General features: G+C 39.7%; 1 protein-coding gene across 2 annotated transcripts in view; it reads right to left on the bottom strand.

Moving 5' to 3' along the window:
- Positions 1–372: 372 nt before the first annotated feature.
- The window catches only part of LOC123031250 (synuclein alpha interacting protein), a 114,846-nt gene continuing 97,182 nt past the window's right edge, over positions 373–18,036 (bottom strand). The window contains exons 10-13 of one of the 2 annotated variants that reach the window (XM_044445959.1): positions 15,499–15,591; positions 9,553–10,603; positions 7,386–7,456; positions 373–957 (exon numbers count right to left, since the gene is read on the bottom strand). In XM_044445959.1, the coding sequence (XP_044301894.1) occupies positions 873–957; positions 7,386–7,456; positions 9,553–10,603; positions 15,499–15,591 (1,300 nt within the window). In that variant the 3' untranslated portion in view covers positions 373–872. The remainder of the gene's footprint in view (positions 958–7,385; positions 7,457–9,552; positions 10,604–15,498; positions 15,592–18,036) is intronic. The other variant, XM_044445960.1, reaches the window with a different exon arrangement.

The following is an 18,036-nucleotide window of genomic DNA, read 5'->3' as shown; positions in this document are numbered from 1 at the left end:
GGCTGTGTGGTAACTGTCCCATTGAGGTAAAGGGTGGTGCAGACAGATCCTAATGTATTTAATGCTCAAGTTGTGCTCTGATCTCTCAGGTTACTTCAAGAAACTGGCTTTTAACTAAGTCTTTATACCTGGAAATAAACACTGTTAGGGCAAGTGCTATTTATATTATTTTATATACTGTTTTCATTATAGCCTAGTGTTTCTTTCGTCTAAAAGTCCCAATATTAATTGGTTTGATATGGAACAGAAAATCACCTAATCACAGTCTGCCTTGAGCAAACAAAAAAGTTTCTACGTTTTACTATTGTGCTTTAGAACAAATGAAATAGGTCATAATGGATTGTAGAGACAAAAGAAGAAGACACATCTGGCTATGTTTGCACTGTGTTTTGGTTAACACTGGTTTATTTTCTTTTATACAAAAGATTAGAAATAGTGACAAAATGTTGATCAAGAGAGAGAGAAAAGCCCTTGCCTTGGGCTCACTGAGAATCTGGGCACATAGAATCCTTTTTTATTTTGTTTCACAGACACAGGTTTTGAGAAAGGAAAATACAAGACATGTTACATTATATCCATGCAACAGGTAATGTACAAAATGGTGGTCATATGAACATTTCGGAGACTCCTTGCATCACTATGTTTCCAAACCATGGCTTTTGTTCACCTATGCCTTATAACAGTACACTTTACAAACAAGTGACAGACACATATATTATTAATTTCCATATATGGTCTAGCTGCTACAAAGTTAAGGCATCTTTAGAGTCTGTTATTCTGCTGGTGAAAGTTATATCTCGTAGTTAAGTTTTCAAGTGGGAAGATTTCAGGCCATGTTTGGAGGAAGACTGTGAGACCCCATGAGATGTGAGTCAAAGGAAGAATTCTTGCAGCTCTGGTTCTTCAAAACAATTTTTGCTGTAAGACTTCTGGACTTTCCTGCTTGCGTTGTTATGCCTGAGAAGAGGGGGAAATACCAAAAATATGGTGAGATGGTATTTATTGTTAGATTGTTTTAATGTATTTGATTTTATGATTGTGAGCCGTCCTGAGATGCTGTGCATAAGGGATGGCATATAAAAGTTTTCAATAAATAAAAATCATCTATGATCATATAATAAATGAGCACTGCTTTGATTTGCTTTGTAACCCAAAGATCACTATATACAAAACAATAGCACTGGTGCAATCTCCTTTGAAGTGAGTTGGGCTTAAACTAGCACAGCTAGTTTAAAGATTATAGACAAGGATTCTTGACCCCTTGGAGTGGCAACACCATCAGTCCCTAATCCTGGATGGATCAGCTGCACTTGTTCAAATTGCCAGTTTCTGGAGAACATGCTCAAGTCTGCCTTTTATGTTGGCATTTGATACTTAATAGGATAAGGACAGGAAGGACTTGCCAAAGCCATCTACTTATATATAAGAACTTATACATATGCAATGAAGCTGTGTGTGCTTTTTACCATTTGTACTTCCCTGTTTAAGATTATATATTTTCAAAAATAGCTTGCAATGCAATATGGAGCTGTAAAATAGGAAGAGTGGATTTTATCGGGGAGAGAGCCTGGCATATATAATGCACTTCGGACTGTGGAGATTATATAGTGATGATTGTGGCAGTGGTAGAGAAGCTCCAATGTGCGATTTCCCGCAAAAGAGCTTAGAATCAAAATATGAAACTGAGAATTATAGCAAACCTGAAAGCCCAGTTAAGGCTCTGTTCTTAGAACACAGAATGTAAAATGATAAACAATGGCACAATACCAGGAATGCTTAGTCCCCTTCCCCCAAGCACACTCCAACTTCCAGCATTTTTTCTAAGAACATTTAGGATTGTGCCTTAAGTGCTACTAGCAGATCTTCCACTGGTGATATAAAGCTGTGCAAGAGAAGCTACTGGCTGCTGTGTGTATGTGAGATAATAAAAATGAAATGCTAATAATACGTAGCCATTTATCATTTTTATCTCCCTATATAGATGTGAATTGTATAGATGTAGGTTTGGTTTCCACATGATAATATGAAAGACATAAATATTAGATTATTTAAATGCAGCCTTGCATTTGTGAATTAACTTGTTTTTGCAAAAATCTATTTAAGAACACAGAAGTGATGACTATGAATGCGGCTTTAGTATTATATACCTAGCAATTTCTAACTTGAAATTGTGTTTTACTTCTTTTCGTGGAGTTAAAAAAAGAAAGCTCTTAAGACTGAGGGAACTCCTTTAGCCGTTCAACATTAGCAGGTGTCTCATGATGCCATCTGCAAATTAAAACCATAGAATAACTATAAAATTTGGACAGAATACCAGAGCAGATGACTTATAGTATGTACCACTTTGTATATTGCTTTAGGAGAAAGGGATGTATTGATATACTGAAAATACAGCAACATCATACCGTCTCCAGGGATCCTGTCTCTTCTCTATCAACTGCCCATATTCTCTGATAATATGTAAAAATATTAGTATGATAAAACAATGCCAGTTCTAGTCCATCCTGCCTTCCTTCTTCTTTTAAAATAGTGGCTAACTCCTTTTTGTGCTAAACTGAAAGCAGGACTATGTTAAGGCCACATATGTTTGCATATGGCAATTGTTTTATTCATCAAAGTCAGTGTAAACAGGAAATTATTTTACATATCCTGAGTAAAAGTACAAATCCTCACTCCTTCCAACAATCAGGGGCTTGTCTACCCATGCTTTTTAGGCACATATACCCCAGCCTACATTCTGAACACCCATCCATGAATCAAGACTAGCAGGGGCTGGAAAAGCAGACATGGCTAAAGGTGAAGGACCACTGACCAAGCGGCAAGTAAAAAAAGGCCACACGTATTCAAACATGAGTTCAAACTACTTTCCCCAGCACTGTCTGGTGCTTTGTAAAGATTAATCAGACCCCAGCAACTTGACCCTCCCAATGGCTCCAAGTCTCTGGCAACCCGATTCTATGGGCCACCACACACACCCAGCTTTCCAACACAGATATTCTTGTTCAAAATTAAAAACCAACAAAAGTGTGATGCATATAGTGGTTTTAAGAGTACCTAGTCTAGCAATAAATGGTTGTTGTGCTCTGAGCAGTAGTGTAGGTTATGCTGTCTTTTATGAGAATTGTGCTACTAGTGCAGTTAGAGCCACCTCGGACCTTCTGAATGCAAGTAAGCCAGAGCCAAACCAGATAAAGGCATCATGGCATCTAACATGTCTGCTTTTCTCTTTAAAAATAGCAGGATCACAGCTTCTGCCCTTGGTGAACAAATTGGGCTGGGGGGATTTTTGTAAACAGTTTGAGAAGGAGAAAGAATTAACCCCCCCTTTCCCCATGCCATAGTCCTGGTCATGAACTCCCTCCTGGGTAGCTATTTTAAAGCGGGGAAAGCCATGGCAAATGCAGCCTAGTGTTTAATGAAGCATCTATTTTAGTATTCAAACACAGTAGTCCCCACTCATTTGTTCCATGACCATCAAGACATTATGCCCCTCATAATTTATATTCTAATGATCAGTAAACCCCATGAAGACTGACACCAAGCTGCCCAATCTCCTCAGCTGCCGCGCTGAGTCCTGTAACTCTGAGTCATCTAATAAACAATGTTTATTATAAACATTTTGTCTAAATTTATTATATACCGAACAGTATGCTTATTAATGTGCTAATCTGCTTTGTATCTGAATACAGCCCAGGCAAAGAAGAAGCCAAATGGAATATTTCACCCAGTACTATACAGATTGGAATCACCTGGAACCTCTCATGGTCTGGTTTGCTCAATTTAAAACAATCATCAACAGAAAGCTGACTTTTGTCAACAAAATACTACATACTTACCACAGCTATTACTCATCCTGCATTTTTTTAAAATGTTGGTACTTCAGTTGCTCTTCATGGTGACCAAAACTTACCCAGTTGAGAGGTATCCCTGCTTAAATGGATTCTGTTTGAAAAGGATTCTGCCTAGTATAATGTACCACAATTATGGAATAATATTTGCAAGCACATTTGTAATTTTATGTTGAAACTTTTCTTCATTCAAGCAAACAGAAGTCTTTCCACTGGATTCAGACAAAAATAGAATAAACGAAAACCTTTTCCATGACTTTCTCCTCCAACACTTTCCTCTAAAGCGTGAGACATAAATCATACATTGACAAGTGCAATTCAGACATCCCATGAGTAAACTCACAGAATTCTGCTGCTTTCCACTCACAAGAGCCTCTCCTTCCGGAGGGCAAGGAAAAGAGATTTTGGCCAACTCCTCCTTTCCCCAGTAGCCTCCAGTACCACCTTCCACATGACTCTGTATGGTCTTCTGACTCTCTGGACTAAATTTTGAAAGCACAGGGGCCAGTGGGAGGAATCAGCAAAGATTTAATCCCCCGTTTAATTAAACATTAATATGCTTAATCTCTAACAAATGCTTCCACTACAGTTTTGGGAATGGAATGGGTCCTTTCATTTGTGGAAGGGAAATACTGAATTAAAATGAATTTGTGATCAATGAACATCACTTAAGAACAGACAAGCTCTCACTTTTCACTGGTGAAAATCCAGTCTATGATCAGGTTGCCTACACCCAGCTGGCTTGTTTTTCAATGGCTTCCAATAAATTCTAAAAGGACAAAGCAAACTGTCTGCACCCTGGAAAAGGTGAGAGGGTGATTCCCAATCCAGACACTGGGAATACCAGTAGCAGCCTTCCCTTCCATTCTGATTGGGTGCTTGAATAATCTCAGTAATTATCTCATGGAAGTATTACCACTCTCATACATAAAAATTTACCCTTAAATTCTATTTCATTTGTAAATAATAAAAACTCAAATATAGCTAGCTTGTATGAATATGCCCATCACAAGAAGGATTCCACTGTCCATTTATTTCTCAAAATCTAGGAATGCTTGCAGTTTCCTAAAACGCAATGACTATAAGAACATTTCTTTATTGGTCTCTGCAATGGAAAATGTATAGAGCTAAAGAGTGATTAAAAAAAGGCTCTGTGTGCTTGTCATCTGAATGCACATCAGGTAATAAAAATGCTTTAATGGTGACAGAGAAAACTACTACTGATGTGAATAAATTACCACAGTGCCTCTTACAGATAAGGCAAATATGTTCTCACTTTAATGCGCTACATGTATTGCAATAACTTAATCCATGGGAAACAAATATTTCACTGGCAATAGATGGCTAATGTAATTGCAAACATTTGCTTGGCACTGTCCTTTTAAAATGAAATGAAAAGTGCTTAGCAAATGAAATGACTGCATGCTGTTCAAAGAAATACAGTGAATTTTAACAGGGCACTAGAAATGTTAACTGTTTTACCACTATCAAGCTGTAACTGATTTGGAAAGAAATAATGAACATGACTTTTGAATGCTACTGAGATTTTAACACTGCTGTCAAAATATCTAGTTTTTTAAAAGGTGCTAAAGGAATACTGGCTGATTTGAAGTCCAGTGAGATGGAAACTGCCTTGGTCACCCTGTGGGATGACGTTGGCAGGGAGAATGGCGGGGGAGTGTGACCCTGCTGATTCTTCTGGACATCTCAGCAGCTTTCGATGCCATCAGCCATGGTTTCCTTCTGGATAGACTGGCTGGGCTAGGAGTAGGAGGTCCTGCATTGTGGTGGCTTGGCTCCTACCTGATTGACTGATTCCAGAAGGTGGTGCTGGGGGATTATGGCTCTGCGCCATGGCAGTTATGCCATGGAGTACTGCATGGCTCTATTTTATCTCCCATGCTTTTTAACATCTACATGAAACTGCTGAGGGAGGCTATCCAAAGGTATGGGTTGAGGTGTCATCCATATGCAGATAATACTCAGCTCTATCTCTCTTTTTCATCAAACCCAGGTGAGGCAGTGCCCACTCTGAATCTCTTTCTGGCACCAGGTTAAAACCCTTTTATTCACCAGGAATTTCAACAGTTATCGTTTAGTTTTTATTAGATATCGCTGCTCTGCCTGCGTGCCCACGTGAATAATTTGGTTAGGTCACTGTTGTCACTATATTGGTCTACTGTTGTATTGTGTAATGGTGTTAGGGTTTTTTCTGTCTCTTTGTTTTTCTGTCCTTTTAACTTTGTAAATTGCTCAGAGAGCCATTTGGCTATTGGGTGGTCTAAAAATGATTTAAGTAAAATATAGTTTCTCCCTGAATTTCTGATCAAAAACCAAAAGCTTCATTAACTACAAGGCTCCAGCACGCATACCCCATAACTGTGGATGAAGGTGGTTCATTATAAAAAGGGAATATCAGAACAAATGTCTGCTTTCATGGATGAGCATACAAAACCTCAAAAATTAATGCTTCTCTAGTTGCATTACTAATAGCACATTCCCATACCTGTGTAGGACACACTGAGTTAAAGTCACACTTAAAAAGTGAAGAAAAATGTTAGTATGCACTTCTGTAGCATCATTTCAATTGTGATCAGTTTTCACATGATTCGCAAAACAAATTGCATTGGTGCAGGTATTTGAGTACAACCGTAATTACAAAGTTTGCAATTGACATTTTAAAAATGAACACCCTAACCTGCATTACACACCAAACAAGAAGGGTTCAATAAAAGCTACATTTTTTGTCATAGTTGCACTCCACAGAGCTTTGTTGGCACTAGGGAACCTATTTTCATGCACTACATTTTTCTGCAGCAACCTACTGAACTCTGAAAGATTGCACAGCTCTCCAAAAGAGCATGGGAGGTGGCATTGGGGGCTGCAGAGAGGACTGGGAAAAACGTTGCCCTATCCCGTTCCTCCAGCAGGAAGTCTCTGCTGTATCCTGAACCCCTCCGTGAACAGAAAGAGTCTTTTGTCTGCAGTGATTCCAACCACTATGTTTATATTCATGTAAGGGCTAGAACACACTTTGCTTTTGGTCTACCTAGCACTACACTTAAAGTAAAAAAGCAAAGCAAGAACTGAAAACCGAAGTGAGAAGGATGTGAGCAAATGGAGAATGGGGCACGTTGTCTCTTTTGACCATAAGTGGAGTTTGACTTGGCATGCTCATCAAGTGGAAATTTAATTTCCATTCTCATCTGGTGTTTGACTTTCATTCAAGGGACTATGCAATGCCAAACAGAACTAAAATGCATTTTTGGATTTATGAGTCCTAGTGCTTTTTATGCACTTTGTGCTGAAGCCATTAAACTAGTTCAGTTATGGATATTAGCAAAGGCCTGTAACAGGCTTTGTTTATTCCCTCCCCCCAACACTTTCTCCAAAAGATCAAGATTTCATTTTCTTTTACAGTTGTCATCAATCGTTTCATTAGTTTAAGCTGTGAACAATTATAAGCTGTGCATGCAAGGAGGGGATGATAAAAAAGCAATATGAAAGCCAACATTTTCACTCTACATCAGCACATACCATGCATAGTTACACACGCGGTCTTCAATCAGCATGCTAGCGGAAAAACTGATGTAGCTGGAGTGAAGAGCCTGAGGAAGTGCAATGCATAAATCAATTGAAATATCATGCAACAAGCTTCTTACATGCATAAAGACTGCTATTTAAAATATAGGCGATATCTAAAAAAAGCCTGGAAAATCCATCTGCCACAGGAGAGCTGTGCAGTTTCACATGTGGAGGTGAGGCTGCTCCCATCACCTTGCAGGACAGGAATGGGCAATTAGTGGCCCTCCAGTTTTTTGGTTTACAATTTGCACAACCCCTCACCTGAGTTGTGGTCCTCCAGATGTTTTGCCCACCTCTGTTCTAGAGACTAAGGACTCTAGGTTCTCAGGCACATTAGGCAATCTTACAAGGAAGGCCAGAGCCTCTTGGATTGCGTCTATGAGCTTCGTTCAAGGAAAAGCAGTATTAACATCTGGCACTGGGTCACATTCGTAAATTAGTATGAAGCTATACAGTATTGAATGCCTGTGATGTCTGAAAGCATGTAGATGTGACAAGCATTTTATGAGAAGAATGTTCCATCCATGCAATGAGTGGTATTGAAAGGGGGCAGAAACAGGCAGGGGAAAAGTGCCAGCATTACATTATGGAAGTTACAGGAAAACACACTCACATGCCCCATGATCTAGATTCATCACTGATCTTAGTATTCTAGCAAAACATTTAAAACATATTTATACCCTACTGGTAGAAATATTGAAACAGAAAGGTTTGCACTGGCATGGAAAAATCACCTCAATCTAGTGGGAAACTAGTCCATAGAATGGCTTAGGGTTCTAGACTGGCGTAAGGTTCTAGTCCAAACTAGCATGACTAACCACATAGTAACAGATGCCAGCTGGAGCTCATAGGTAAGGAGGTTTGAACTCAGCACCTTGTTTAGAGCCCTCTGTGGTTTTAGAAAAAGTGCTAGCATTTATAGAGGGCTAAATCAACAGTGGGAGTTAGAAGGGGGAGCTGTGGATGCCACTGCCTGCTTGCTCCTGGCCTGCTGTCAAACAACCAACAGAAATGGCAGCAAGGCTGAAAAAGAGACTAAGGAGCAGCAGAACCTGGTGACAATGGAGACAAGAAGAATGAATGAGAGAGCCCAATGAGGGCATCTTCTCAAGGGCCCTCAAAAACCTGAAGCCAGCACTGAACATGAGTTTCCCTTCCCATCTTCCCTCCAGCCCTCTGGAGCAGATTTGGGGCATGTGCAGAGGAGAAGGGAATCTCTTCTGTCAACAGCACCCAGTTTTTAATTTTTGGTAGAAGGACACTATTACATGCAACACATAGATTCCAATCTCACTCTTTTCCCATTTCTGGATTAGCCCTTAAACTGTTGCTGTAACCCTTATATTATTAAAAAAACGTTGTCCCAGCTGTATTGCTTCAATGTAGCTCATGTATATATATTATCTATGAATATAATCCCTGCTTTTGTGCAAGTGAGGTCTGTCTAGTGTCAACAGTTGGTTTTTTGTTTTTTTTGTTTTTTGGTGTCACTTTGAAGTTTCTCCTACTCCAAGGAACTTGACATTATACAATGTGACATTTTAGGGTTTTTTTTTTTTTTTAAATCAGTTCTTGGTAGTTTAGTTGCTCTTTGTTTACACACTCTTTTACATTCTTGAATGTGAAGTCTTATGTTTTATCATATTATGAACCACCTAGACAGCTTTGGCTATTGGAAAATGTAATAAATGATGAAGGAATGTACTTTTATTTGCATTTGCTCCTTTTCTGAATTTATCATCCAAGCAGAAATATAGGACCTGTTCCACAAACTCAGTGTGGCATAACAGAACTCCTGGTTAACATCACCTGTGCAGACAACAGAGCATGGGCTGGTATCACTATCCTTTCCACCCATGCAGGGAAGAGTTCACCTGAGTCCACATGGGTTTCTAGAAGAGATTGTAAGTATGGAATGAACATATCTGTTCCCGAAAAAGATCCATCAGCCACCTTCATATTTTGCTCTTTCGGTATATATTCCTTCCATTCCTCCTACCCTGCCTTAAGCCCCCCATTTGCTTAATGGTGGTGTAGCCATTTCCAGCAAATACTATTTTAAGAATTACTCATTAATGAAAATACAAAAAGATCCCTTCCAACCCCTATAATCACTCACTGGTTTATTTTTTCCTTTTGCAGAAGTTGCTGAATTTCCCTTGCTATCTGTGGCTTTCCTTCCTAATGAGGTAAAGGGTGATGAGGTCTTGCTTAGGCTTGATGTTTGATAGTTATTATTATTGTTCTGGTTACCACTTAGCGTCTCCATTATGGATCGAAATGTTCCAAATGGTCGTTTCTGCTGGTCCCCAGTTTCAGCACTGGGAGGAGGTCGCTGGAGCACCTTACTTCGATCTTTGTCCCTTTCCCCATTTAAACCACCCTCTGTTTGCTCCCCTTGTACTACAGGTTCCTCAAAAGTCACTCTGAGTTTTAAATTCTGGGCAGTTCTGCGCTTTGAAGATGGAGATTTGAGTGCACTTTTGGGGCTTGTGGTGACTTTGTGAGCACTGGTGGTGTCAGGAGCAGACTGATAGGTATCACCTAATCCCTGGCTCTGGGATACAGTCCCACCCTGATACTGCGATTCGTTATCAGGATCACTACTCTCTGAAGTAGGGGAAGGGCTGTGGCCATCATCCACAGATCTGGACGCTTTCATGCCAAAAGGGAACCTTCGTCCTGATGCCAAGGTGTGTCTCTTAATCATTAGGTGCAAATTCTCTGTGTTTTCAGTGTTTTCCACAATGGGCTGTGGCCTTGGCTTATCTGATCTTTTCACAGGTGTGTTCTTCTGATCTTCAGAATTATTTGAATCTGTATCAGACTCGCTAAGGGATCGCTGCATTAGATGTTTCAGCCTTGCTAACTTCAACTCCTTTTTTTCCGGAGGCATCTTCTTGATGTTCTTGGAGGCATGGACCTCCTGAAATTCTAATGACAGCTTTTCCTGCATGCAAACATTCTCAGAGATTTCTTTCCCAAGAAGCTGGCGCAGGATTTTATCAGAGTCCTCGTCTTTCAACTTGGGCCGACTGTGATGTGGCGTTCCCCCACTGCCAAGAATCTGAATTCCATCACGGGCGTTCAATTTACTTTTTGGTAGAGTTGAGTCATCTGTATCAGTTGGTTTCCACTGAGGTTTGCCAGAAGTGGGTGATGCTGGTGAACTTCAATGGTGAGGGAAGAGAGAGGGGAAAAAGGAGGTCAGTACAGGAGACCACAATCAAAATTATACAGATACAAAGTGCAACCCTGATGTCTCCACTGCACATGTTTATCTGAACATCCAATTGCATTCTGCTTGATGCTTAGCCAAATGGAATGCATTATGGAGTCATGCTACTGCTTCCACAGTTAAGCATTTAAATCTGTTTCCAGGGTAAGCTTGATCCATTATTTCCTTTGTTTGCTAATATCCAAAGAAGTAATTTCTCTTAAAGATTTACTTTAGATATTGCTAGAAGAATTTCTAGAAATAACTTAAAAGAAAACTGGAATACTAAAATACACATGGATCTTTTACAACTCTCTTATCCTGTTTTTGTATATTAAGTAAAATCTGAAATTCCATTTTCTTTCAATGAGCAAGACTTTTGACTTCATGGTAATATGAAGATGGATAATTAGATCCCTGTCCTGGCAGCTGACCATCCAAAGTTGGACACTGGAGAAAGCCATAGTAGTTCAGAGGAAATAGGAGGAGTGGAAAACTCCAAGATAACAGGATCACCATAGAAGAAAGATTGTATGTCTTTACTACATAAACCATTTCTGCCTACTATAGTAGTTAATTTCTAGTGTGATCCTATGTCTACTCAGAAGTAAGCTCCACTGAATCCAATGGGCTCATTTCATCCTTGATGCATTTGCTCTGTAATAGTATGACATAAGCTGTTTAAACAAATAAGCTCGGGGTGGTGCAAATCATAATGTACGATACACTGAAAAAGTGGGCTAACCTCTGGCATAGAGGGTACATGGGCTCTCAGTAAGAATGGTAGTACTGAAAAGCCCAGGGGTGGACAACCTGTAGCCATTTGGGTGTTTTGGCTGACAACTGCTCTCACCAATTGTTAGCTAGCTAGTCAATGCTGAAGGAGTATGGGAACTATAGCCCAAAACATCTGGAGGAGTGATAGGATCGCAGGCCTCATTAGATGCTTTAGAGATCAATCCTGTGGCTCCTAGACAACAGCTGAAGGGGCACAGAATAATTTAATAGTTTATATTATTTTAATAATTCAGCTCTAATAATTTTCCTCCTTGATCTGAGAAGGGAATCACAGAACTGCCAACCCCACCTGACCCCTGGCAGAGAGAACTGTGTTGGCTGCCTTCTCACTGACATCTGAGAGGGGTGAAAGGGGATGTTCTGGTGGTTAGGGAAGAAAGGAGCCTGGAGAGGCTACACAGCTCCCCTGAATCCTCCTTCGTCCTCCTTCAAAACATTCTGCCCATTTAGACAGGCAGAACAGCCCATCTAAATGCAGGGTCTGAGGAGAGGATGGTGAAGATGGCCTTTGCTTCTGCCCCTCTTCTAGCTGTCAGAATTGAGTGTTAAAGTCAGCAAGGGCATAATCTACAGGATTGTGCTCTTAAATAAGCTGCTTCCTTCTCCACCTTATGACAATCCTGTGACTGAATGACCTCCAGCATGTCCTGCCCTTGATAGCCCTGTTCAAGTAGTAGATCAGATTATCATAACAGCAGGATGTTTATATACAGCTAAGAGAATCTTTTTCAAGGCAGAATTGATGGCACTCTGAAGCTAAGTCTCATCCTGATTTATATTTACATAAGGGTGTTTCCAACTGCAGCTGATTTCAGAGAGACACAACTTTTGCACTTTGAATAAATGGTATGAATAACCCTGTTGATCTTACATTATCTAAAGCTGAATAATCTATTCTTTACAAAGACAGAGTGTAGTGTGCATGAGAGCAAGAGAGGAAAGATTGCAATGATAAAGGAATTAAAGAAGTTAAGTACCATTTGCTTTTTGAACATATTGCCTACACATTTTACCTTTTTCATTCTGTGACCATATCTCCAGAAAATTTATATTAAAGGAAAAAATGTACTTAAAGAAACCAAATGCCTGGTCGGTTGCCATACTCCATGCTAGAACTCATATTAATGGAGATATAAAATAAAACACTCCATGTTCAAGAGCCTGTAGTCATCAAGATGCTGAGTGAAGTGCCTGGCTGGGCACATATTAACTAATGTGTTGAAACATCTGAACTGGATGCCTACTGGGGATGTATGGAGTTGTTCCATCTACGTTTGATGGATTTCCAGGTGCCTTTCATTGCTTCCGCTCATGGAGAACAGAAGAGCAATTGTGGACTGTGGACATGAACATGCCCCTTGTTAGTGATGCAGTGAGGGCTAGGTCTTCCAATGTTATATAATTAATTTTACTTGGAAATTCATTGGCTAATCTGGGAGGGAAGTGGTCGCAGTGAAAGAGGGCACTAGAGAAGATCATCGAGGAGAAGATGGCTAAGCAACTGACAGCTGCCCACTTTTCTAGTTCTTTCTCCAACCAAATGGCCCATGGTTTTCTTCACAGCTTGCCCTCAGCTCTGGTGCTGCTGTTGCTGCTGCTGAGTGCCAGGTCAGTCCAAACCAAAATCTCCTTCATCCATGGTTTAATTGTGGATGATAGGGCCGAGGGGATGTGCATTATTGAACCCTGAGTGGCAGAAGTAAATGGTTTAGCCTGTCCCTGCCGTACCCTCTGGGATACTCAGTACAGCACCAAATTTGATTTGAAGGGCGGGAGGAAGGTTGCTGTTGTCCACAGCAATTCTGTTTCCCTCTCTAGGCTTCCTGTCCATTTGAATGTCAAACTTGAGTGATTCTACTTTTGCTGGGAAAATCAGAGAGTCTGCTGGAGAGCTGCCCACCGTGCCCTGCAGTCTCCCTGCATGAGCTGACAGAGGTGGTGTTGAAAACCCTTCAGTTGATGGTTCTGGGGAATCATAAATTCCATGACAAATCTGACAGATCTGGCACAGTTTAGGATTTCATAGCTACCGTAACAACCATAGTGCTGCCTCAATATGTCAGTGGCCCAGTGCAAGCCAGATGACACATCATTTCTCCACTGTGCTTTCTCAGAAAGTACACATTTGCACAACTTTCCATTTCTGCAAATGTCCTCTCCTGAAAATGCAAAAATCCTCCTCCAAATATGCAAATACATGTAATATGTATATTTTTACTCTTTCTGTAGGAGAAATGCAGATTTTTCAATGTTCTTTATTTCTTCTGATGGCTGATTTTGCATAAGGGAAAACTGAAACAAAAAAGATTTAAAAGACTGGAATTCTTGTGACTTGGGAACAATCTTGGGAAATTTTAGATTTTTAGAAAATTGAAATTAACTGAATATGTTGTGGATTTTTTTTAAACCTTGTACTTCTGATACCTTAGACAAAGTTCCATGTTTTTTTCTCAACAGCTTGGGACCAGGCTACCTGGCAAATCACCTTCCCTGATACAGACCTGCGCAATCATTAAATCAGCAAAGAAGGTCTTGGAGGTTGTATCACAACCACTAGATTGCCATCTCACAGCAACCAGGAAGTGGGTCTCCTTCACTGTGGCACACATGTTATGGAAAAACCTCTTCCTTGATGTTTGAGAAGAAGTAGCATGCTTTAGGTGTTGTTCAAGGGCCCTTTTTTAAACTAAGCCTTCCCAGTTTGTTGGTATTTATGGAATTGTACTGGACTTAATGTTTTAGGAAGGCTTTGGCAAGCATTAAGCTTTTCAAAATATTAATTTTCTGTGAACAGCCAAGACACATTTGAAGGTATGCCCACCAAAACATACAAACAAACCAACAAAAGCTACTTTATATTACAGGTCCATGAAAGTTAGGATTTGAATCCAACTCAGTGGTGAATTTAGTGGATGGCCTCAGAAAAGCAACTGCTGCTTAGCCTCAGCTGTCAGCTCATCAGTAATATAACAAGGCTATGATAGAGTTATTATCTAATCATAAAAAGGGTTTTGCAAGGACTACTGAGATAAAATATGAGAAACACTTCTATCAGTTAGGGCAAACCTTCCCAACCTGGTGCCTTCCAGATTATTTTGGATAACAGCTCCCAGAATTCCTGACCATTGTACATACTGGCTAGGACTGATGGGAACTGAAGTCTAAAACATCAGAGGGCGCCAGTCTGGGGAAAGGTCATTTAAAAAAATGGCATATAAATATTAAGTGGTGTCTGATGTAGCTTTTGTAGACTTTGTTGGAATCAATGAATCATTTGTCTGAAGACCCATTCCAGTAGTAGAAACTGCATTTTCTGCACATGGATAAAGAAAATATCTGTTGCTCTAGAATTATATCACATGACTCACATTTTCATCTTTTCTGAAATGAAAGCAAAGATATGGTACACTGGATTACTCCTCATAGTCCAAAGTCAATGGGGTTCATATTCTGTACATGTTTCAGTATATTAACTAAACTAACATGCTTCTTCTCAGTAAGTTATATTTAATTCTTTAGTCAAACCATCTGTCCTAACTTGAATAGGAAGTCTGTAGCAAAGATAGAGCTGACTTTTTTCCCTTGTGCAGTACTTATTCAGCTGAAGTAAGGCAACCTCTTCTGGGGTTAAATCACTGAAATGTGCAATTATACACTTTGCATGGTATTTATATTATAAAGTGAAGAGAGATTACCTTTAGGGCACATGAACAGCAGCCTGCCTACCTGCCAAGCCTATTTTGTCAGCAAAAGCCTTTATCAATTACTAGGTTACTATGGGCTGCCATAAGGTCACATTTTAGAAGTTCACAAGATGTTTCCTGTGATCTTTTTGAAAGGTTCCACCATAAACCAAGCCACACTGGAGAAAAATAGGATAGTAATTTTACTTGAACTTACAATGTCCAGTACTTACATTAAACAGTTATGGTTTTCAGTCATATGACATTTTCCTTTCCATTCTCTATTAGGTGGAGCATGACCTCCCCATGCAATGCAAAGAGTCATTTTCAAACTACATTTGAATTCTTCTCTTACATGCCTAGTTACCTTGGGGATGTTGGCAGTGACTTGCCCTCTGATCGCTGACTTTGTAGAAGCTGCTGCAGCTGGTTCTGTAATGTCACACGTTCTGCTGTCTGCCTGTAATGAAATATTAAATTCTTAACCCCCATTTTTTTCCTTAAAAAAACCTGTCAGTGGCTGTGCTAAAAGGGAAATGATAGTTTTCACTCAACATCACTTTGAGAAGAAAGCCTCTGTTCATTTATAATTTAAGAGTTGCACACACAGAGTGCATACAAATTACAAAAATGCACAAAGGAGGTCTCTGTTCCACAAATTGCTTCTAATCCCTGTGGGAACGCTGTGATCACTCTATTGTACCTTTTGAAAACTGCCTGCCTTGTATAAATTATTTATTACTAGTAGTGACTTGGGTTTAAGTTGCTAGATTAGAATCCCAAGGAACAGTTTGCTGGAGCTGTGGGACTTACAACAATTAGCTTACCTGTGTCCAATTAAAAATGAACTCACAGAAAATTTGGAACTAGTTCAGTGTAACTCTCTCTTGCCTGTGATTTAGCAGCAAAGTTGATTCAAGATGCCTGTTTCCCCTGGAGTACATTCATTTGGTAAAGAGCAAGTGCAGCTCATCAATATTCAGTTAAAAAGCTACCGAGTAGAACAAAATCCATTGATGACAAATTTATTAACAGCAGTAAAATTAATAATAGCAAGGAATTGGAAAGTAACAGGTGATTATCAAAAAGTCAACTGGTATAAAGAAGTTTGAAATACAGCTTTTCAAGTAAAAATAATTTTGAAAATATTTGGAGACCATTGATTGAATACGTCTTAAGGAAAGGGGTGTGGGCCATCACATGGGTCAGTGCCGTTCTGGAAGGGAAGTGAGAGTGGAGCAACCTGTATGAATAAATGATCTTGCACAATGTAGCATGATTTGTTAGTCCCGGTGGAGGTAGCGCAGCATTATTGGACTGTTCAATTATGTCTATTACTATTATATTAATTTTATTGCTCATGTTTGTTCAATTAAAAATTTAAAATAATAATAAAAAAGAACAAAATCCATACAAGCTTTGGATCATTCAGCACATTTCAAATGTTGAGTGGATGTTGTGGGTGCTCTCACAAAATGGCTAATAGTAATAAAAAAAAACATCTCCTGAAAGGCAAAATTGTGAGGCTGAAAGAAAGTAACTTGCTCAAGAACCTAACTATAACAAAGAGCTATGATCTGAGCTCTGGAAGCCACTGTTTTCTGTTGCAAAATTATTTGGACAGAAAATAACCTGATGAAGCTCAGAGGTAACTTCGACAAGAAACTGAGTATAAGGCTGAGGCGGACTCAGAACCCCAAATACCAAATCACTTATCTGCCTCCATAAAGCACAATAACAACAAAATAGGAATTTCAGAGAAGGAAAACTGGTAATTATCATATTAATGCGCAACCACATAAGGCAAAACAACTACTTACACAAAACCTCCAAGCAAATGAGACAGACAGTATACATATGGCAAAGATCCAGGCCCCCTTCCTCACACACATAACATCACAAAGGGAAAAAAAAAAAAAACCAAACAAAAAAAACCCCCACCAAGACAACACACACAGACACACACAGAGCGCAAAGCAGAGCAGCACGTTGCTTCCCAACACCTCTCTACCCATTGTGAGTGCTTCCCCAGCCAGAATTTGCTTTTCATTTCTCCTGGTGCCCAGGCACATTTTCAAACAAAGCTCTGAGCTGTGGCTACCCATGATTTTTATTTTTTAAGAATGCCTTGGTAGTTATACAGGGAACAAGAGAACAAGGGACTGCTGGCTCCTCACTATCCAGCATGTCATCCTCCTAGGATTTTCAATCTATCAATCAATCAAAAATCAGAATGGACAAGGGGCTTGGAGTGCCAAGGGAGGTACCCAGAAAAAGAGAGTGAGAATAAATGCATCCCAGTACTAAAGAAAAAAAGTAGCATATTAGAAAACAAAAGATGGAGAATGCAGAGTTTCTTTGCATCCACAGACATGTGGGAGTATCAACAATACCCATAATCCTCTGTTTAGCTTACAGCCATTGCCATCTGTAAAATAAGGTCAAATCTTCACTGGCTAGAAACTCTAGTTTTTATTATTATTATTACTACTACTTAGCAATTTTTGCAAGAACACATTCTACACTTAAAGTGTAAGTACCCTTTGTATTCTGAGGTTAGGAGCTGAGTTCCTGTGTGTTCTACTTCATGGTTGGCTCAAGACAATTTTCTAACTGAGGCAAAATGCCCCCACCATAGCTGATCTGTTAATGGCTGAATCTTACTTGAACTCTGGTATTGGGACAAAATCCTCACAACACCTGATGCCTGCAAAGTAGCACAGGGATCATCTACAGTTCTAACCTCTAACAACTCTCTGTTCACTTCACTGCTTCACTTTTACCAGATTTTAGATTTAGGCACTCACCTCCCTAATGTACATGTACTTCAGTTATAGTCATTTGCAGAGACTGAACACAATATCCTAAGATAAATAGCCTAGATATCCATCCTGGCAGATACGAG

Source organism: Varanus komodoensis, unplaced genomic scaffold (assembly GCF_004798865.1).
Source record: "Varanus komodoensis strain SLA01 unplaced genomic scaffold, ASM479886v1 scaffold5, whole genome shotgun sequence".
Classification (NCBI taxonomy): Eukaryota; Metazoa; Chordata; class Lepidosauria; order Squamata; family Varanidae; genus Varanus; species Varanus komodoensis.
The sequence above is the reverse complement of the archived record's forward strand: the minus strand, read 5'-3'. Positions and strand labels throughout refer to the sequence as shown.